Source organism: Phodopus roborovskii, unplaced genomic scaffold, assembly GCF_943737965.1.
Source record: "Phodopus roborovskii unplaced genomic scaffold, PHOROB, whole genome shotgun sequence".
NCBI lineage: Eukaryota > Metazoa > Chordata > Mammalia > Rodentia > Cricetidae > Phodopus > Phodopus roborovskii.
The window spans coordinates 18,761,795-18,783,099 of record NW_026126448.1 but is presented as its reverse complement, the minus strand read 5'-3'; the positions used below and the strand labels follow the sequence as shown (position 1 = coordinate 18,783,099).

The 21,305-nt window shown below is 52.4% G+C and overlaps 2 protein-coding genes across 2 annotated transcripts; one reads left to right on the top strand and one right to left on the bottom strand.

Moving 5' to 3' along the window:
* Nucleotides 1-1,075: 1,075 nt before the first annotated feature.
* On the bottom strand, nucleotides 1,076-14,263 carry Matn1 (matrilin 1). The gene is made up of 9 exons (XM_051188353.1): nucleotides 14,154-14,263; nucleotides 12,693-13,039; nucleotides 10,416-10,638; nucleotides 9,436-9,561; nucleotides 8,360-8,776; nucleotides 7,636-7,788; nucleotides 6,159-6,382; nucleotides 3,022-3,111; nucleotides 1,076-1,111 (listed from the first exon to the last, which is right to left on the bottom strand). Exons 1-9 carry the CDS (start codon nucleotides 14,245-14,247, stop codon nucleotides 1,076-1,078), a joined length of 1,710 nt encoding a protein of 569 aa, XP_051044310.1. The 5' UTR covers nucleotides 14,248-14,263.
* A 5,695-nt stretch (nucleotides 14,264-19,958) lies between these two features.
* LOC127225447 (60S ribosomal protein L23a-like) lies at nucleotides 19,959-20,450 on the top strand. Its single transcript, XM_051188953.1, has one exon. The coding sequence runs from the start codon at nucleotides 19,965-19,967 to the stop codon at nucleotides 20,433-20,435; it is 471 nt and encodes a 156-aa protein (XP_051044910.1). The 5' UTR covers nucleotides 19,959-19,964; the 3' UTR covers nucleotides 20,436-20,450.
* The last annotated feature ends 855 nt before the right edge of the window (nucleotides 20,451-21,305 follow it).

Below are 21,305 nucleotides of genomic sequence, written 5' to 3'. Positions count from 1 at the left end.
GAGGGGAGGGGGGGAGAGTAGAAGAAATTGGGAGGAGTTAGGGAGGGAGAGGAGCTGGGAAGAAGGAACGTGACGGGAGGAGGAAGAGGCAAGGGGAAGGCTTCTCCTGCCCGGCACACCCCAGGGTAGCCATTCTTCTTTCTTGTGGGAGGGCACCACCTTGGCTGCTGTTCCTGGTTTGGGCCAGCTGAACACAGGCCACAGACCTCATGGGTAAGAATGACTATGGTAGCTCCTGATAATGGCATGCAAGGACCTCAATACTTACAGTTCCTGGAGGTCAGAGCCCATATTTACATCACCCACAGCAGCGGGTTTGCAGGGGTGGGGGCTGCTCTCCCTAGAATCCTGCCTGGAATGAGCACAAGAAACCCCAAGGAGGGATCTCATACTGAAGAGTAAGAAAACCCTCCAGGGGTGGCCACCTGCCCCTCTTCCAGCAAATGGATGGGGAAAGGAGGCAGTCAGGGAGGTCAGAGGAAGGAGCGAGGCTGTGAACAACAAGGAGGCTGCTCTGGTCTTGGCCAACAGGGGTAGGGCAACAAAACAGGGACGCTGACAGGCATGGGTTCAAATCCCAGCACCCTCTACTATGTTCCTTTTCCCCCGAGCCCCACTGACCCTCCTGTGAGACAGGAACATCCCACTCAAAGGGTGTCGAGAACCAACGAGATCAGTGTTTCCTAAAGCAATGTTCAGCAAGCAGAAAGTACGAACAGCTATTCGTCTGTTTACACTCACTAATTACTATTTATGGAAATGCGGCATGGGCTGGCTGTTCCATAACACTAAACGTTATATTTATTTCTGTTGTGTATTTGTCTATGTGTTTCTGTTACATTTACACTGTGTATGATTGCATGTGGCTATATAAATACAGTATATAGTTTACTATATAGTGTGTGTTATAATCTATCAATGGCCATTTATAAACCACTTCCTGTCACCACACTACTGAGGGCCAAGTAACAGAGTGGGCAGGCTCTCTGTCTCTTGGTCACACCAGGACTTAGGGCTGAGGTCAGGGATCCTCCATGTCTCCAAATGTGGAGTCCCTCAGACGCCTCTATTCGCCTCAGAATGGAGGTACCCTGGAGACATAGCCATTGGCCTGGAGGAGCAAGAGAAGACAGAACACATGAGGTCCACCCTTGGGATGCTACTTCTTGAACAGAACCTCACCACAGCATTTGGGGATAAGTCCTTAAACTTGCAGTAGTGTGGGACACCCAGGGACATAGATATACCAGACACAGACATCCCAGGGACCTCTTGGAGCCAGGAAGAGATGGGAAGTAGAGGACTGGATGGAGACCCTCAGCCCTGATGCCTTGAGAAATGGCACTGTCGCCCAGGAGCCCTTGCAGAAGCAAAGGGTTAGCTGAGGTGTTACAGATAGGTGCCTGCCTCCCTGTGTCAGGACAGAGCTCAACTCAAAGACCACATTGAAGGTTCTTCCTGATGCTGGGTGACAGTTCCATTCCTGAGCTGATGGTGCCACCTGGTGGTCAGATCCTTGATAGCAGTTCCAGGGCCTGCAGTTTTAAGATCACATTTGTAAGGCTTCTTGCTGTGCCATTTGGAGGCTACCGCTTGACCTCTCTGAGCCTTCAGCAGGAGGAACCTCAGTGAGAGACCGTGCCCACCACACCCTGAAGGCTGCTTTACTCTTGTCACTGCTTCAAGGGTGGAATTCCACCCCCACCCTCAAAGTTCTATGTAGCCAAGGATGACCTTGAACTCCAAATGCTCCTGCATCCCCCCTCCCAAGTACTAGAATTGCACTCCTCATCCAGTGCCAGAGATGAGCCCAGGGCTTTGTGTGTAGCTAGGCAAGCTATCACTGGTCCCACCCAAGGCTCCTCTCCTCTTTTGTGTTAATCTTACGGCATCTGGAAGAGATATGGGACCCTTTTCCGTTGCAAAAGCTATGATTAAAAAGAGGAGACATACAGAAGACTCCCACTCAAGGCCTATCACCCTCCTCCCTGTCAAATACTGTGACCAAATGCATTTGTGAAAACAAGATGAAACCCGATGAGCCACGTGCTCCAGGTCCAGGAGATGCTACTGTGGCCTGACTCCAAGGAAAGAAAAACTTTAAATATATTAGCTTAGTCCTGTGTGACTATGTAAAACTCAGAAAAACAAAGTTAGAGGGGATGTACTCCCTCAGGATAAACCCTGCAAGTTGCTTGGGTTCTGCATTTCTGAGGTTTGTGTATAGCCTTGGATTAATCAAATCCAGTCAGAGAGCATGGAGTTCCCAGCCACAGTGATAGGTCAAGGATAGGCAGGGTGCCCAGTCAGAGCTAATGAAGCCAACGCCTGTGAACTTGGAGTTTGAAGAGTGTGAGCTACAGAGCTGTTGGCATCTTGGGGAGAGGCCTGCCCATGCAGGAGGTAGCCAGTCAGAGTGGAGACCAGAGCCAAGCAGACAGAGAAATGGGACCCAATAACATCACTGAACATAGGGCCTTCAGGCATGGACCCCTCAGTTTCTTTCTTAGCTGAAGTCCTAGTCATCAGCAATCCAGAGCCTGGGTCATCCGGTCCCCCTGAGAAACTGCCCACCTGCATCCCATACTCTCCTGATGCAGAATCCCATTGCCAGCATGTGTGTGCACGTGCGGCACACTGCATTTGCTGGGTCCATAACAAGGGCTAACTGGATGGAGGCAGCTGGGGCCTCACACCAGGTGAAGCCCCTGCCTCCTGCCTCTCCTGTGTTCTGCTCTGTGGTCCCTCCAGGCACTGAGCTTGTCAATTTCCCCAACTGTATCTTCTCTACCCAGCAGCCTGCTTGGTGGGGACCCACTGCTGGCACCCTGGCCTTCAGGCATGGGGCTCTGTTCCTCAAAGGGCTGCCTGGCCCTGCTGTGTGTCTGCTGGGGGAACAGTATCCGCTAAGTCTGCTGAGTGCATCCTGTGTGCTGAGGGGTGATGTTCATGGGGAGGGGGGAGCCAGTCCCTATGTTGGCATCAGGTAAACCGGGATGGGCTTCCAACTGCTGCACTCACCTGGATGAGTTCCATGTGCCCCAGAATGAGGATGCTAACACTGCCTCCTGGGGTTGAGGGAAGATCTGCAAGCAGCTTTCCCAGCTCTACCTGCAGGTAGAGGTCCAAACCCAGCCCAAGGGTCTCAATGCCTTCTGCCAACAACTTTGCCTGGGATCCAGCAGGACCTACTTCAAAGTCACTGGCCTTCCCTGGAGATGTGACATGGGTGTTCTGTCCCCTCCACCTCCTACCCCATCTAGTGTTTGAGGGAGGCCTACCAAGTCATGCTGGTATAAGAGGGACCTGGAGATGTCTCCCGTCACCTAAAAGTCTTCAAGGCTTCCCACGGCCCTCCAGATTTAACCCAAAGTTCAAGACTAGTTCCTAGATCTTACATGATCTCTCAGGCTTCTTCCCAGCCCCTGACCCTGTGGCATTTACTCCAGGCCTGCCTTCCCGCCCCAAGACTTCCCGCATGCCTCTCTCTGCCCCTCTGCATGCTCTTCCCACCTGCCCTGCCCCTCTACATCCATGCTGAGGCTGGCCTCTGCCAGGGTGCCTTCCCCAGCCCCAGGCTTCACCAGCCACCGGAGCCAATGATGCCCCCTGCAGCCTGCTCCCCCACTCTAAAGTCCTGGCTAGAATTTTCCTTGTGGTTCTTTCTAATGCCTGCGGTTCTCCCCTGCACAGTAAGTGCAAACTACCCGAGGCCACGGGGCATTTTCCATTTTATCCCCAGCACCTGGTGTGTACTCTGCCTTCCGCATAGCTTCATTAATGTGGAACGAACTTGGGCGTGCATGAATGAGCCAAGCAATAAACAATAGACTATTAAACCTGGCTACTCACCTCTCCTTCCCCCAAAGCCCTGTACCCCGGCTGACCTCCACCCTTCCCCTCACATGCCTCGTATCCTGTGTCCTCAAAGGGTTGTACCTGGCCTCCAAGGCTCTCCCACCCTCTCCCTATAAACCCACATGTAAGGCTGCAGTGTTGTTGGCCGATCAGCTTTTATCGTTTTCAGCTCTGTTCTTTCCCTAGCACCTAGACTAAGGCCTGGCCTAAGTCCACTGCATTTGTTGCATGACTGAGTGATAGAGATGTGTCCTATCCATTCTCACTCCCCCTGCTTCTGAACCCTGGGACCTTCCGAGTGGTGCTTTAAAAAACACAGATGAGGCTGTCCCAGGGAAACTGCCGGTTCAGTACCCAGCCCTTGGTCTCTGAAATTTTGGGCACAAGCATCATGTGAGAAGGCACAGGGCTCTGTGAAGAGTCCCCAGTGGACTGAGAGACAGACATGGGGCAAGCCAAATGTACATGCTGGGATAGGTTCCTGGCCCATAGCAGAGGCCCAGGTTGCTCAGGCTGTGTAGGCCAGTGAACCATGGAAGCTCGGCAGAGTTGCTGAGGGTAGAGAATGTTCTCCCCACATTGTTGGTCAACCAGGCTACAGGGCTCAGGTCACCTTTCCACAGCCGGATACTCTAAGCAATGACAGGTCTTATCAAGTCGCCAGGTAACTGAGTGGTACAGGAGCCGAAATCTGGGAACTAAAGGAGGAACCCTCCAGATCAGAGCTCAGACTGCAGCTGGCAGGGCCCAGAAAGGGCCAACTTGGAGCAAGGATCAGGAGTGGCTATCTGTACAGGGGCTACTGTTGTCATTGCAGAGCAGCAAAGACACACAAAAAAGATGGTGCTTCCAAAACTGCAGAAACACAAAGGGACCCAGGTCAACCCAGGATCAGTGGAACTCTCCATCACCCCACTCAAATGCACCCAACCCAGACTGGCACCAGGTAAACCCAACACTTCTCCAACTAGGGCCAAGGTGATGTGAATACCCCGCCTCCCTGAGTCCCTCTCAAGGCCACCTTCTCCCTCCTGCATGATCTGGAGGCTGTGTACACACTTGGTACCTGAAAAATGAATGCCTGAATAAGTAATTCCTAACAGGTACCACTTCCTGACGCTGTAGCATCATATTCTTTTGCTGTCCTGGGGACCTGATGCAAGAACCGGCCCACAGAAACCTTGTCATCACTTAGCCTTCCCACCCACAAAGTGGGGATGCTGCGTGAGCCTTCTTTGGCTGGTTCCTGGGGGCGTGGACTGAGACCACGGGGATCAAGGTGAAGATGAGCAGGCAGGACAGGAACTGATCTGGTCTTGGTGTGGCCACTGTCAACTTCGTCAGCACCATGCTGTCCCCACAACTGCCTCATCAGAGCAACCCCAGCATGGGCACCTGCACCATCCCTCCTCCTGGTCCCTAGTCGCCACCTCTAATTCCATCCAGGGTATACAACGAACCACATTTAATTGTTTTTCCTCAAGGAACAGAAAAATCACTCGGAGTCAAGAAAGGCTAAAGAATTAAATGGAGAAAAAAAAACAGGAATATATTAAGCTTTTGGTTGGGAAAAATGCATACACAGTCTCTCATACACCCATTCTCTACATTTTCACTTGTGCACATGCCCCTGCTCCCAGACACACATGCTCACACACATCATCATGCACTCCCAGCAGGCACAAACATGTGTCCCCTCCTGCTCCCAGCCCTAGGAGACCAGAGGCTGGGGAGACCTACAGTCATTCTCCCCAGGCTACCTCACTAATGCATCAAAGCCAGACTAGCTCCAGCTACAGAGGGCATTCCCAGGACTCTGTGAGCGGTGGCTTGGGTAAGAGGTGACAAGGCCACCAGAGATGTTAGACGATTCTGTTCTCCAGGACAGCCAGTCGCTTGCTCACGGCTTCCAGTAGACTTGGAGTTAAGGGCAGGAGCAGGTGGCCAGAGCTGGGAGTAATGGCCTGACCCCACTTCTGGATTCTCCCAATAGCCACATCCAGGACTTTCCCTCCCTCCCTCACCACCAAAGCCCAGGGGTACTTGGTGGGATCATTTTCAGTCTTAGTTCCAGGGAATTCCTACCGTAAGCTGTCTGATACTGTCGAGCTATCAGGGCTAGGTCCGCCTCTGAATAAGCCTGGGGTTTACAATGTCACTGGGTGGCTGAGAGATGAGCCCACAAGCTCCATATTTGGGGAACAGGTCCAGAATTCCATCTGTGCCTCATCCCTAGTACTTGGCTTCTGCCTCTGTTTCCCTGACATATGGGAGGCTCTGAGTTTAACAAGGTCCATTACCAGGCAGGTGCCAGCCTTTCCAGCCAGAATCCAGGCCTTAGAAGGAGGAGGCTGCCCCAAGCCCTTATGTAGAACGTGTCTGTGGCCACGCCCCAGCATCCTGGTCTCCCCGCCCCTGCCCTCCACAGCCTGAGCAAGGATATGCTTCCTGGTCAGGGCCTGCAGCAGATCCTCCACCTTGGCCTCAAATCTCACTATGGACTCACAAGCACACGGGTCTTCCTCTGCAGTGGAGAGAAGAATGGGGGGGGGAGGGACACTGCTGAGCATGGCAGGAAGGGCAGCCAGTCACTGCTGAGGCTGACACATGGGAGATGTGCGGGCATGAGGGGGAATGGCATCTGGGAGGACAGAAGGAAGAATAGCAGGAGGGCATCAGGGGCTCCAGAAGGCACCCTCAGGAGTGACGAAGAGTGAGCTAGCAGGTGGAGTACCTGCTATGTGGGGATGCCCAAGTCATTGTAGCCGAAGGCACATCTGGGCCTTACATCTGGAGTACATGAGTGTGTGTGTGTGTGTGTGTGTGTGTGTGTGTGTGTGTGTGTGCATGTGTATGTGCATGTGTGTGTGCATGTTTCATGTGTGTGTGTTTCGTGTGTGTGTGTGTGTGTGTGTGTGTGTGTGTGTGTGTGTGAGTTCCTGTGTGCATGCATGTACTTGTGGCAGGTAATGCCATCTACCTAGTTTTTTGAGACGGAGTCTCACTTTGACTTGAAGCTCACCAAGTAGGTTAGGCTGCATAGCCACCAAGCCCCAGGAAGCTGCTTGTCTCTGCCTCCTTAGATGTGAATTACAAGCAGACCACACCTGGCTTTTGTAATAGATTCTTTATGTGTTGGGGTGTTTTGCCTGCATGTGTGTATGTGTATCACATCCATGCAATGTCCTCAGAGGCCAGAAGGGGGTGTCAGATCCTCTGCAACTGTAGTTAAAGACAGTTGTGAGCCACCACGTGGGTACTGGGAGTCCTAGCCAGGTCCTCCTGAGAGAGCAGGCAGTGCTCTTAACCGCTGAACCATCTCTCCAGCCCTCTGGCTGTTTAGGTTTGGTTTTGTTTGTTTTTTTTAGTGGGTTTGGGGGCTAGAACTCAGGTTCTCTTGTTTATAAAACTAGCACATGACCAACTAAGTTTTCTCCATAGCCCAGGAGCCCAGGCTTTTCACCACGAGGACCAGACCATGGACCAAGACTTCAGGAGAGCCAGGGTGGCAGCAGGTTCAATCCTAGCTCCAAAAATCAGCAGTAGTCCCACCCGGCCTTAGCTTTCCTGGCTACGAAAGGGGATCGTGATCTTCCTTCCAAATGGAGCAAGCACAGAGCATGCAGAGCACTGAGAATAATGCCGGTCAGAGAGGAGGGGTAGTGTGTGTAGGCCGGCAGTGAGCTAGCCAGAACACCGCTGGTCATCAGTGTGCCACTCTGCTCTACCCATGCCACGCTCTATTTCCTCCCTTTGATGCCCCCTGGCCTCGCTCACCCACACAGATTTTCTTCTGCAACTTCTTGCCGATCTGGTTGATGGTCTTGAAGTCTGCTGTGTAGAAGTAGTGGTCCGCCACCGGCTCAGAGGCGATTTCCCTTAGCTCATCCTCCACAGCATTGCCCACGCCCACCGCAAACATCTTAAAGCCTGTCAGAGGAACCAAACACGGATGGCTGGCCTCCAGGGCAGGCGGGCAGACAGCTGAGCCTCCCGAGGAATGCCCAGACTGCCTGCACAAGACCCTCCCTGCGAGCAGCTGCTGGAGCTGCAATGCCTGCATCAAGAACAAATAAACCTGCTGTGACGTTTGTGAGGTGAGCATCATCTGGCCCTCAAAACATCTGTCTGGTGGTTATCATTTTCTTCATTTAGCTAAAAACGTATGACCTGTCCCAAAATAGGGTTGTTTATAACAGTTGGTGCATTCTGGGGAACCAACATTCTGCTGGGAAGGCTGTGAGTCTCAGCAATAAAGGGACCACAGGACAAGCCACTCAGACCTCAGTTCAAAGGGACCATAGGATGCAAGCCACTGGGTCCTCCAAGGCTTCAGTCTTGTCATCGGTATAAGAGAGAGTTGGTTTGACAAACACCTCCCTATTTAAGGTGATCTGGGGTTTAAAACGTTAATCACAAATCACGGAGCCAAGCTACAGTAGAGCTGTGCCTACAGGTGTCCCTGGCCATCAGTGTGGTCTAGAAGCCAGGCAGCACATACCAAGGTCCTTGGCCTTCCTGGCAGCGTCATTAATGTAGTCCTGGCTCCGGCCGTCGGTGAAGACAATGCCCACCTTCTGGGCTCCAGGCCTTGCCCCGCTGGACACAGTGAAGGAATTATCTATGAGGTACTTAAGGGCAGCACCAGTCATGGTGCCCTTCTCCATGTAGGACATGTTCCTCACAGCCGCCTTGATGTCCTTCTTGGTGTGGAAGCGGCCTAGCGGGAACTCCTGCCGTATAGAGCTTGAGTACTGTACCAATCCCACCTGGGCCAGCCTGTCTGACACATCCAGTGTGTCCACAATCTGGTTGATGAACTTCTTCACCAGCTCAAAGTTCTCAGGCCGCACGCTCTTGGAGCCATCAATGAGGAAGACCAAGTCAGTGGCCGAGCCACTGCCACCACCGCTGCAGACTGAGGAGAGTACAATGGCAAGGGGATGAGGTGTGAGGACATGGCCATGCATTCCCGCCATCAGCTGGGCACTCAACCGTGCGCAAGCTCTAGACTCAAGGGCCACCCTCTTTGTATCTCAGGACCCCCTCTACAAAGCCAGAGTTCCTGGCCCCGTTTATAGCATCGGAAACAGCTGGCGAATCACATGGCTCAAAACTGGGTGACACCTGGTGCTGGAGAGGCAGTGTAGCAGTTAAGAGCACCGGCTGCTCTTCCAAAGGTCCTGAATTCAATTTCCAGCAACCACATGGTGGCTCACAACCATCTGTAATGAGATCTGGTGCCCTTCTCTGGCCTACAGGCATACATGCAGACAGAACATTATATACATAATAAATAAATATTTAAAAATAATTTTAAAAAACTGGTGACACCAAGATTTCACCTCAGGCATGATTTGTGCCTCACTCTACCTCAAGACGCACTACCTAGTGTGATGAGAGAGTCAGAAGTTGGGAGAGAACCTCCAATAGTTAACAGGCACTATAAGGCATCTGTCTACTTTATAGATTGGTCCAGAAGCAGAGAACACAATGCCTCAGATGGGTCGCCTAGAGAACAGCCAAAGCCATCTCCCGCCTCCCTCCCTAGGGTGTGTCTGGGGTCCATCCACTGACCATTGCAGGTCTTGCCATCACTGTTCAGGGTGAAGCCCTCATGGCAGGCACAGGTGTAGGAGCCTGGAGAACTGATGCACACCTGCTCACAATCATGGTCCCCTGTGGCACACAGGTCTGACACCACTGGGGAGATAAGGGGAGGCTCAGATATCACACTTAAAAATGCTTGCACATCTCAGCCAAAATGTTCCTCCCTGACCATGAAGACTGGCCCCTGGCACATTCGAAGAAACTGAGGCACCAGTACCCCAAACTGGAGAGAGCCCAGATCCCACACTCTCAACCCAGGGTGCCATTGCTTAGCCAGAGTGAGATTCCAAAGAAGATAATGCTGCTAGTAGAAGCCAAATGTCACTAGACCCTCCTGCATCATTGAGACCTTTGGTGCTGAGACCTACAAGGCAGGTTGTGGTTTTTGTTTTGATGTTTTGTTTTCTAATGCTCCCCAATGGGCTTCAAGCCCACCCTTGGTCCCTACAAGGTCATCCTATAAAAAGACTCTTGAACTGCTGCCTGGGAACCTTCCAGAATCTGCTACCCCCTATAATTGGTCCAGTCTGGGTGCACTATCCCCCTCAGTCTATTCCGGGTTTAAGTTCTAAGTCATGGAGGCTTTACCCTTGTTTACCCTTGGCCTCACTGATGCTAACAGTCCTTAACAGTCCTTGACACTACCCAGCCTATCTCTGATCTCACCTGTCCCTAGCCTATCACCCTGTCCCAGTCCCACCCCTAGGACTAGCCCCTCCCAACACCCACTCTGCACTCCGTCCCCAGACCTGCCCTCCCACACTTATTCTCTATCTCCACCCAACTCCACCATCCCAGGCTAGACTCTTCAGATCGGCTCCATTTGGTCCCGTGGTCACTAGAGTTAGTCAACCCCGGTGTTGCCTCTTAACCTTTCTTCAATCCAACCCCTCCATCCAGGCCCCGCCCCCCAGGCCTGCTCGGCCCCGCCCCTCCCGGCTGCCCACCGCAGAAGGCTTCCTGGAACTTCTTGGCCAGCTTCTCGATGACATTGTAGCTCTCCACGTAATCCACGTGTTCGTCCTGCGGCTCGCTGGCGATCTGTCGCAGCGTGGCCTTGTCCACGCGGCCCACGCCGATAGCGAACAGCTCGATGCCGCTGGCCCGCGCGCGCGCAGACACATCCCGCACGCTGTCCTGGGGTCTCCCATCAGTCACCACGATGACAACCTACACGCGGGAGCATGTGAGGACCGACTCCAGCAAACCCTCAAAACAGAGGAGTCGGAGATCTGCGAGACACCGGAATTCGCCCAGGGGCACAGGGCTAGTGGCAGCCAACACACACACACACACACACACACACACACACACACACACACACACGAAAGAGGTCCCACTAGCCACGGGGCTACAGACTTTTTCTGACTGTGGGAGATGGGGAGATGAGAGATGAGAGTTGAGGTGTCTCCCTTCTGAGTCCAGCCTCTGGAGCCTCCTCCATTAGGCAGGAAGCTCTGGGGTCCTGGAGTCTTGAGTCTCTCAGAAACTCTGCAATAGAGCCATGTGTCTTACTCTCAAGCTTTTAGGGTTCTCCAGCTATTGAGAACCAGGCCCTGGTGACCATGGCCTCTGGTCTCCCTGAGGCCCTCGTGGTCAGGGTGGGGAAATCGCCCAGGCAAGAAACTAGCCCCGTGTAGTTCTGCATAATAACCACCAGAGGGAAACCGAGGCTCATGAATGAAAATGGGGCGCCTCCAGGATGTAGCTGTGTTACTTTGGGCCCAAAAGAAGGTCAACCCCCCAAATCTAGAGAACAAACCCATTGAAGGAAAATGCCGCCGCTTTGTCCTCCTCCACTACCCAGGATGTCAGCTACCTCTTACAAGGAAGAAAAGACTGCTGGCTGATCCCCTCCTACAGTCCCTAGCTGGGTACCCAAGGAAGAAGGACCCCAGCCTTGCAGTGTAGTAGTGCCTGGCTGTAAAGTAGTTAGGGCAGGTCTAGGCCAGAAGTGGGGCTCCTTCCTTGAGGCCCTCTCTGCTTACCCAGGGTCTCTGCCTCTGGAAAGGCGTGAGGCCACAGTGAGTGAGATGACTCAGCAGCAGGAGCCCCAAAGGGTCAACCACTATTTTAAAACCATCACATAGTCCCCTGGGAAGTGATTCTGCACATTCCTCCCCTTGGGGACCTGGAGCGGAAACCTAGCTGTGACTCTGAGTTGTCACACTCCACCCAATCCCCTGTGGTTTCTAGTTTCTGAGATACTGCCCAACCTTGAGACATCTAAAGATCCCACCAGGTGTCCACCCCCAGCAGCCTCCCTGTGACCTGCTAGGGGAGTGTTGTCCTCACCAGCCCACTCAGGCTGATCTAGGGGACCAATTTACCCTAAGGACGGGCTGGAAGCAAGTGGCATAGCTCCCCATCTCTCTCCATCAGCACCCCCTGGAGCTACCCATCCTCAGAGTATAGCCATCAGCCCCAACCCCTGTACCTCACACTAAATCATTTGAACAGCACCACAAATTAGACCAGTAGCTGTCTGGTGTCACTTCTCTGAGGACTGAGGATGGCTGGGTTTGTGTGTCACAATCACTGAACACGTCTGCCACTGAGAATTTGAGCACATTGCTGGTGCTTTCTGTACCGTTTTCCCTGTGTGTGATACGGGACTATCAGCTTTAGGCATTGGTCTACAGTGAGCAAGAAAGTGGAATGAGGAAGGGGCTACTCCCTGGACCAGGGCCAGGGCAGGGAAATGGGGACTTCTCAGGCCAACAAGAGCCGAAGAGGGGACATACTTGAAGAAAGGACAAGGTAAGAAGCCTGTGTGCTGCTGGGCACACCCCCGGAGCCCTCCGCGATGGTGACTCAGGGAACTGTCTCACCTTCCCAAGAATAGGCTTGCAAAGTACACTAGTGCTATGTGGGGCGTGCTGGGTACCAGGCACCTTGCTGAGCCAAGCTGAAAGAGACGTTATTAGTACTCCATTTCATAGATGGGGAAACTGAGGCACTGTGCTTTAAAGTAACATATTCAGAGTGGCAGTGTTAGCTTGGGACGGCGAGGCTGCACAGTTCTCACCATCCCGAGCATAAGCACGTGGCCTGCCTTTCTCCGCCTCAAGGAAGATTTCCACAGGGTGATGTTTGTAGTGACCTTCCATCTCTAAAACAGCTGCCCCACCTCAGAGACACCAGGCAACACTCTGAACAGAGAGTCCTGAAAAACCCTATGGCATCAGCTCTGATTCCTGCTCCAATCCACCAGTGCTCCATACCTTGCTGATGCCGGGTGATCTGGTGCGCCCACCCTCAGCATCACTCAAGGCCTTGGTTATGGCGAATTGCAGGGCCAAGCCAGTCATGGTGCCGGTGGACAGAGGCTGGATGCGGCGCACGGCTTGCAGCAGCGAGGCCTTGGAGCTATGGGCCCAAAGTGGGAACTCGGGCTTGACGGTGCTAGCATAGTTGACCAAGCCCACCCGTGTGGCATTAGGCCCCACATCCAGGGACTCGATGACCTGAGACAGGAACACCTTCACTTTCTCAAACTCCACGGGTCTCACACTGCGAGAACTATCAACGACAAACACCAGGTCAGTGGGCCGTGTCCGGCAGAGGTTCCCTGGAAAGGGCAGGGGGAGAAAGCAGAAGACACAGATGTCAGAGGAGAGGTCTGTGGTCCAGCTAAATCCTCAGCTCAGTGTGTAGCCTCAGGCAAGCGGCTCAACCCGTGGGGAGAAAAACGGGAGACCCCTCGGGTCTTGGGCCACACTGCCCCTCTTGAGTCTTCTTCATCTGAGCAGAAGGCTAATGACACCTCTTCGAAGGATCCTCCAAGAACAGGCAAAATATGCGGAGGCAGAACGTTAGGCAGGAGGACACTGAGGGAGCTCCTGGGTGGGCACGGCCTCAAGAGCCAACATGGTACCCATGTGCACAGCCTCTTTTCATCAGCAAATTTGGGGCAGGGAAAGAGTAGGAATTCCTGGTCATCCTAGCCAGGTGGGCCTGAGACACCCCCAGGAACAGGGTGCCTCCAGACCCCCAGGCAGCACCAGTGACGGGTGTGCCAGTGGTGGAGGGAGGCAGACCTGGGTTCAGCCCCTGCTCAGCTGCTCTGGGACCCCGGGACAGGAGCAACACTATCTGAACCTCACCTCCCATCTGCGAAGGAGACAAAGCTGAGGACCAGATGTCTTGGTCCTGCAGCCCAGATGGACTTTGTGACACATTGTCCTGCCCAGCCCCTGCCACACAGAAACAAGCACATACCCTGTGGACACAAAGGGCCAGAAAATGCACGGGTTCTCCACAACTGACAGCCTGCTCCCTGCCATCTCAGCCTCAAAATGGGTGAACTGGGGGGTCCAGAGACAGAGTCGGTCATACCCCAGACAAAGGACCTGATCCCTTGTGGCTCTGGGGCTATCTCACAGGACAAGCCGAGGCAGGTCCTCCTCCTACAGCCTCAGTTTCCCCATCTGCGCTGGAGTGGCTGAGCATCTGAGGGCTGTCAGAGCACAGCCCCTGAGAGCCCAGACCCAGAAAGACTGATGGAAGCTGAACAGACACCTGCCCCTACCCTCAGGAACACCGTTATCTCCATTGCCCTCCCTGCACAGATACCCCCAAACCTTGATTCCCATTTAACCTCCATCTGTCTCCGAGCTCAGCTTCTCACACCATTTGTCAAGGGTTGTGGACCCAGCATTCCCCATCACCCATGGTCCTCTTACCTCTGGACTGAGGGACAAGGCCAAGGCTATCAGGGACCTGTAGCAGCAGCAGCAGGCTGCAGAGTGGAAAGACGGGGCCAGAGGTGACTTTCATGTTTGCGGCAACAGGGACAGCGGTGGCATACAACAGGAGCCAGAAGGAGTTGTCTTATCAACCCTCTGGGCAGGGAAGAGCACCCCTGCCCCAACCCCCAGGGGCGGGGCCAGGCTGAATGGAGGTGTGTGTGTGCCTGGAAAGGGAGGGTGGGAGCAGTTGGCCACAAGAGCCCCTTTGCCTGCAGAAGCAACTCAAGCCACAGCTGGAATTCAGGAAATCTCAGGTGGGTGGGGGAGGCTGCTTTGGCCAGAGCCCGTGCTGACTTGGACCTACCACCCAGGGACACTTGAGTCCATTGGACTCCAGCCCTAGCCCTGCACTGCCCCCTCATTCCACGCCTAAGTCCTTCCCACCCACAATCCCAAGCCCAGGTTCCTCTCTAGTCACTTCTCCGAACACACACCTTCTTCTTTCTCCACCTGTCCCAATTCTCCCCATCTGCCTGGCACCAGCTCCATCTTAGCACAATTCTCCCGGATCTTAATTGCAACTAGCATGGCCATGCTTAGCATGAGCAAGGCAGTGGCGATTTGGTGGGGGGGGGGGGCTGGCGATAATGGCTAAAGGCAGATACGGGAGCCAGATCATCCGCTGCTGTGACCTTGGGCAGCTTGCTGCACCCCTCTGTGCCTCATCCCTCTTCTGGGAGTGGGACAGTGCCAGTGCTGACCGTGGAGGAGCTCGCTAGCTAGAGAGGCTGAGGGATCATCTGAAGTATCCTTGTTAATCCTCACAGTCCTCCCTGTGGGGTCACAAGAGGATGAGAAGACAGAAGGAAGATGAGGCAGGGATTTGCCACTGCTACAGCTCACTGCACCGTGCATTTCACTCTAGAGGGGAAGGGTACAGACTGATGTAAAAGAAGATCCTCAGGCATAGCTGACCTAGTCCATAGCTGCACCTTCAGCGACCATGGCATCGTCCCTCACACTGTCATGATGCTCACACTTGTCACTCTCCTGTGTGTATGCCCGCAAACCTGTCGGGCAGTCTATCAGCCCACTTGCCATATGCCGAAGCTGAGGCCCAGAGAGGTTCGATGACTAGCGGAACCACCCAGCCGGTTCAAGGGCAGAATCAAGACATCTTCCCCTTTGTGTCTATGTTAAAGAAAAAATTGCTCCCTTTGCCTTCGCCCATTTTGGTCTCATCTGTCCCCAGGTCCTCTGTACCTCTGCAAACCCAGAAGTCTCTGGGCTACCGACACCTCCCTTGTCCCCAGTTCTCAGCCCTCGGCACCTTTACAAACCCAGATGTCTCTGGGCTACTGACACCTCCCTTCCACTGCTTGGGGGGCGGGGAGGGAGTCCTCTTTTCCAGAGTGGCTGCACAGACCCCAGAAACTGCAGCAGATGTCCCATCTCTCGAATGGTGCTGCGTGGCTGTCCTTGCCACCCCGGCATGGAGGGTCCCTTTTTATTCAGTTCCCTTCCCATCCCTGAGGCTCAGGGACTGTGACAAGCAAATGAAGGAGTTTGTTAACGTATGTAGTAATGAATGGGTCCCATCTAGGTCACATGAGGGGCAGCAATGGTGGCAGTGATGGTGGCTTCAGTGAGGGGTGCATGCTTGGGCTCTTGGCAGGGTGGACAGGGACAGTCTGAGCCAGCATCCTGTGGCTCAGGGGACAGAGCCTGTTGCTGGGCCCAGCTGGGCCCATGAAGCCGCCCTTTCAGCTCCCTTCTGAATGGCTGGTCTGTGCCCCCAAGAACAGCACAGGCGCCTTCTCTGTGTCACTCCTCTAGTTAGCAGAGTCCCAAAATATGCCACAGGTAGGCTTTCAGGAACGGTGCGGGTCACAGAGAGAAGGAAGGCTTTCACATTCCACCATGGCGCCGACAGCTGGGGGCACCTGGAAGTTCAGTGCATACATTGAGGAAAGAAAAAGAAATATTTGTGTTTTTAAAATGTGAAACATTTTCCCTGGCCTCAAAATCAGGAACTCTGTGTGCTCCGTTTCCATACCCAACAGCTCCCCAGAAATCTAAAGTGCCCAGGGTGGCTGGGGGAGAGTGCTTGCCACTGCCAAAGTACGACTTCGGACTCCCTCTCCAGTGATCATGCGAAGGCCCAGCACTTTCCTCCAACAGCCAACTGCCTCCTGTCTCAGACCAGGAAGCCTGGTCCCTTCTGCAACAGTGGGTACCTGCACCCACTGCCCAGCACTGGCTGTATTGCTCAATCCCAAAACAAACCTTCATTACTTTTTTCCAATTTTCTTAAGACAGAGTCTCATGCTATAGCACGGGGTAGCCTCAGTTTTCCAAGTGATGAGCTCACAGTTGTGAGTCACCGAGTTTGGAGTTAACCTAATCTGCATGTTCGTGCCCACATGTGTTTGTATGTATTACATGTGCATGTGTGTGTGGAAGATCGAATTCAGCCTCAAATGTCCTTCCTCTACCACTCTATCACACTCCACCTTATTTTTCAGACTGGGTGTGGTGGTTTAAATAAGAATGTCCGATACAGGTTCATCTGTTTGACTGCTTGGTCACCAGGAAGTGGATCTGTTTGAAAAGATTAGGAGGTGTGGCCTTGTTGGGGGAAATGTGTCATTGGGATGGGCTTTGAAGTTTCAAAAGCCTACAACAAGCCCCAGTCTCTCTCTCTCTCTCTCTCCCTGCTTGCAGAACAGGTTATAGCTCTGAACTACTTCAACACCTTGTGTGCCATGTGCCACCATACTCCCCCCCCCCATGATGATAATGGACTGACATTGAAACTGTAAGCAATCCCCCAATTAAATGCTTTCTTTTATGTGAGCTGCCTTGGTCACAGATTCTCTTCACAGCAATAGAACAGTGACTAAGACACAGAGGATCCCCAGGGATGGAGCCCCAGGGGATCCATCTTTCTCGGCAGTCTCACCCCCAGTCCTGGGGTTACAGGTTCACATCCCTATGCCTAACTTTTTCATGGGTGCCGGGAATTTGAACTCGGGTCCTCATGCTTGCGTGTCAAGCACTTTACCCACTGAGCTACTCTCCAGCATATGTAACCTCTATAACTCCTCCACCTCCCACCTCTATAACTCTGAACCAACTCATAGTTCAGAACTGCCTCCTGCTAATAAAATAATAGCCGTGAAATAGCTGGTTTGAGGTGCGGTTTGTATGTTTATTCCGTTCATATAAATTCAGACTAGTTACATCTAGCTTCCTCGTTTGCATATCACCATCTAACACTGTGCCGTGGCCTGGCAGGCGGCCTTGCAGGGATCCTGGCTAGAAGGAAACACTTGAGAATTGCACAGAGCTGGACTTGATGCCCTGTTGTGTACGTATCTACTGTGGTGGCTTCCAGAGACTCCATTTCCCCTGTCCCTCTGTGAAACTGAGGCATGTCACAGACTGTGAGAAGAAAATGCAGTGAGGGCTGAGGGGATGCTTGTTTGTTTGTTTGTTTTTTGTTTTTGTTTTTGTTTGGTTGTTTTTGTTTGTTTTTTGTTTTTGTTTTTGTTTGTTTGTTTGTTGTTTTTGTTTGTTTTGTTTTGTTTTGTCTTTTTCAATATCCTCCTGTATCCATCAGGAGAAATGAGGATGCAGTGACTAGCATGCCCAGGGTCACGGTGGCTTAGCACAGGCTTTGTCCCTGAAAGGGCCTGCCTCAATACTGCTCGCTAAGTCCTAGTTCTGTCCCCCAACACCTGGCACAAGTCCCAGACAAGGAGCACATGTCACCCGACTTTCTGAAGACCCAGCATGGGCACACAGGAAGTGGCAGCAGGCTCAGCCACTCTCTGTCATGGCTAACACTGATTGTCAACTTGAGGGAAATCTAAACTCACCAGGAGACAGGCCTCCAGGCACACCTGTGAGGATTGTCTGGGTTATATTAGCTCTGAGCATGCCTTGAGGGGTTACCTTGACTAGGTTCATTCACCCTAAATGTGGGCAGTCACATGGGCTGGGGTCCAAGGCTGAGTACAATGGAGGAATAGAGTTGAGAACTGGTGTTTTAGCTCTGTTTCCTGACTGCCAACACAATACGACCAGCCACCTGGAACTCATACCATCATGGCTTCCCTGCCTGAAGCTATAAGCCAAAATACCCATCTCTTCCTGAAGTTGCTTTTTTCAGGGTATTTTGACAGAGAAACAGGAAAAATAACCAAGCATTCCTCTGGGTGAAAGGTATCTTGGGGCCCAGGTCACCCCCAGACCAGAATTCAGACAGCCAGAAGCACTAGCAGTCATGTGTAGTCCCAGCCTTGGAAGAAGAGGATTGCTTGAACATGGAGTTTGACACAAGCCTGGGCAACCAAGTGAGACTGCATTTAAGAAAAGAGGGAAAAATCAGACTTTGTGATCAACTAAGTGATGTATACTTCACACCTTTGGCTCTGAAAAAAGCCCAAAGGTCATCTAGACCAGAACATCCAAGAGTGGCTACACAACCCATCCTGTCGGAGAGAGAGCACGTGAGCCAGAGGATGCTGGAATGATGGTTCTGCTGAACCAGCTGGACCAGTGGAGTGGCCACTGCACTATCCCCAGGACAGGCTGAGTGTTCACATGCAGCTGTAGCTCCCTCATGCTGGCCACTCTTGCCAGCTGGGACATACCTGATGACACTAGGCAGACATTCTCCAGGATCCTGGAGAAGGGACTGGCTATGGGCACTGGCCCCCAGGAGCCCAGACAGTCAAGGATGCACACAATCCTGTGGCTGCAGAGAACTACCCAGCTGCAGATTCCCGCCAAAGGCCCATGGAGAGTCCCAGCCCAAGCTCTGGGCCTGCCTGCTATTCTGACATTTAAAATGACTCTGTCACCCGTGGCTGGTGTCTGATCCGGATGTTTCCAGGGTCTTGGCATCTTGTTCAAGGAACTGAAATGAAGGCGCACAGCAATTGCAAAGCAGCAAGGAAACTTTATTCAAGAGCAAAGTGACAGAGCAGGCAGATTTGCTGCGGGCACGTGCAGGCTGTCCCAGTGAGAGAATACTGAAGGGTCCTGTTATTGTTTAGGGCTGCCTTCTATGGGATCCAAGGGAGACATGAGCTGGTTTCTAGGGGGCTTAGCAAGAGCAACTATCTTGATTGACAGGTTTGGATTCTATAAATTTTTTCTACCATGTTTGTTCCTCCACCACGATGCATCTGATGTTAACCATGTGCATGCCCAATTACGCTCAAGCATGAGATGGTAAATAGGGTCTTTCACCAAAGGACAGTTTGTCTTACTGAGCATGTACCCAAAACCAGTCATGTCCACATCAATCCAGTATTAGATACACCTGGGAATGTATTTAAGTAGAAACTGTCCACAAAAGCAAGTGTGTGTGTGTGTGTGTGTGTGTGTGTGTGTGTGTGTGTGTGTTGTTGTTGTTGTTCTGTGTGTAAGCACACACATTCCAGTGTGTGGTGGAGATAAGAGTTTCAGAAGTCAGTTTTCTCCTTCTACCATGTACATCCTGGGGTAAAACTCAGGTTGCCAGCCTTGGTGGCAAACATCTTTACCTGCTGAGCCACCTTGCCATTAAGTAAAATAGGAAGTTATGGATGATCATTGCAAAGAAAATATATTCCACTGTTTGGAGTTGGGTGAATTTGCAGCTCAATGCAGGTATGGTCTTAGATTACCAAGTACATTTTTTAGAAGAGGATTGAGTGTATAGTCCAAGTCAAGTGGAATCCCACATTGTGAGCTATTCCCTAAGTTTGCCTGCCTCAACTCTATTACAAATTGGTGTTGCTGCTTTTCGCCAAGATGGCGCCGAAAGCGAAGAAGGAAGCTCCTGCCCCTCCCAAAGCCGAAACCAAAGCGAAGGCCTTGAAAGCCAAGAAGGCAGTGCTGAAAGATCTCCACAGCCACAAAAAGAAGAAGATCCGCACGTCACCCACTTTCCGGAGGCCCAAGACCCTGCGGCTCCAGAGGCAGCCAAAACACCCTCGGAAGAGCGCGCCCCGGAGAAACAAGCTTGACCACTATGCCATCATCAAATTCCCCCTGACCACTGAGTCAGCCATGAAGAAGATAGAAGACAACAACACACTTGTGTTCATTGTGGACATCAAGGCCAACAAGCACCAGATCAAACAGGCTGTGAAGAAACTCTATGACATTGATGTGGCCAAAGTCAACACCCTCATAAGGCCTGACGGAGAGAAGAAGGTGTATGTTCTGTTGGCTCCTGATTATGATGTTCTGGATGTTGCCAACAAAATTAGGATCATTTAAACTGAGTCCAGCTGGCTAATTCCAAATACACACTTTTTCACCATAAAAAAAAAAAAAAAAAAAAAATTGGTGTTGCTGCCAAAAGTGATCTGATTGAATGGACTCTCTAGTCACCCCAAAGTCAGGCAGAACCCAGCTAAAGGGTGCAGCTAATCTACTGTCACAAGGCAGTCGCCCTTGCAGGGCTGTTGGACATCCAGGACCTACAAGAAAAAAGTGATGGATAGCCTGCCATGCCGTGCCAATAGCTAGAACACTGCCTCTTTGGGAGGAAGAGTCATGTGTGATATCACATGGTCTTGAGCCCTGTTAGGGGTCACACCAACTGGAAGTCAAGTGCTAGACGAGGTAGGGAAGGTGTGCAGGGAAGACAGTAGCTAGCACTATGTTCCACTAATGTGAGATACCACACATTAGTCTACCTGGGTGACACTCTCAACTAACATCCAGCCACATGTCCACAGACGACACACATTTCTCCACCCCCTGGATTCACACAGCAGGTGCTATGCAATGACTACCTTTGAGGTCCAGGGTAGGGGTGGGCACCAGCTTGAAGTCACATGTGGATCATGGGCAAGGCTGGGGCCTGCCTGTGTCCTGTCCTCCATTTGTACGTGGACATGAAACACAGAAGGACCCATGCAATTGGGGGACCATTCTGCCACTGTTATAGTCCCCAAGAAACCTATGCTTTCCTGCTCCGTGACCCAATATGATTCTGAGCACTCCAGCAACCACCATCTTGCCTGCCCTGCAACAGCCCCTCTCCCAACTGGCTTCCTCGTGGCCTCCCACTCAGGCAGCCCTCAGGGGTCCCCATTCCCCATCAAAGAGCCCCTGTCTGAGCCTCAAGGAGAGCATTGAGAG

Bases quoted from the DNA above. Each gene is read 5' to 3' on its own strand.
- Matn1 (XM_051188353.1), bottom strand. From the start codon at position 14,247: ATGAAAGTCACCTCTGGCCCCGTCTTTCCACTCTGCAGCCTGCTGCTG. The intron at 6,383-7,635 runs GTGAGCGAGGCC...TCTCCACTGCAG, and splicing joins GCAGAAGAAAATCTGTGTGG to AGGAAGACCCGTGTGCTTGT. The intron at 1,112-3,021 runs GTGAGTGCAGCA...TTGCTCCTCCAG, and splicing joins GGCACATGGAACTCATCCAG to GCCAATGGCTATGTCTCCAG.
- LOC127225447 (XM_051188953.1), top strand. From the start codon at position 19,965: ATGGCGCCGAAAGCGAAGAAGGAAGCTCCTGCCCCTCCCAAAGCCGAA.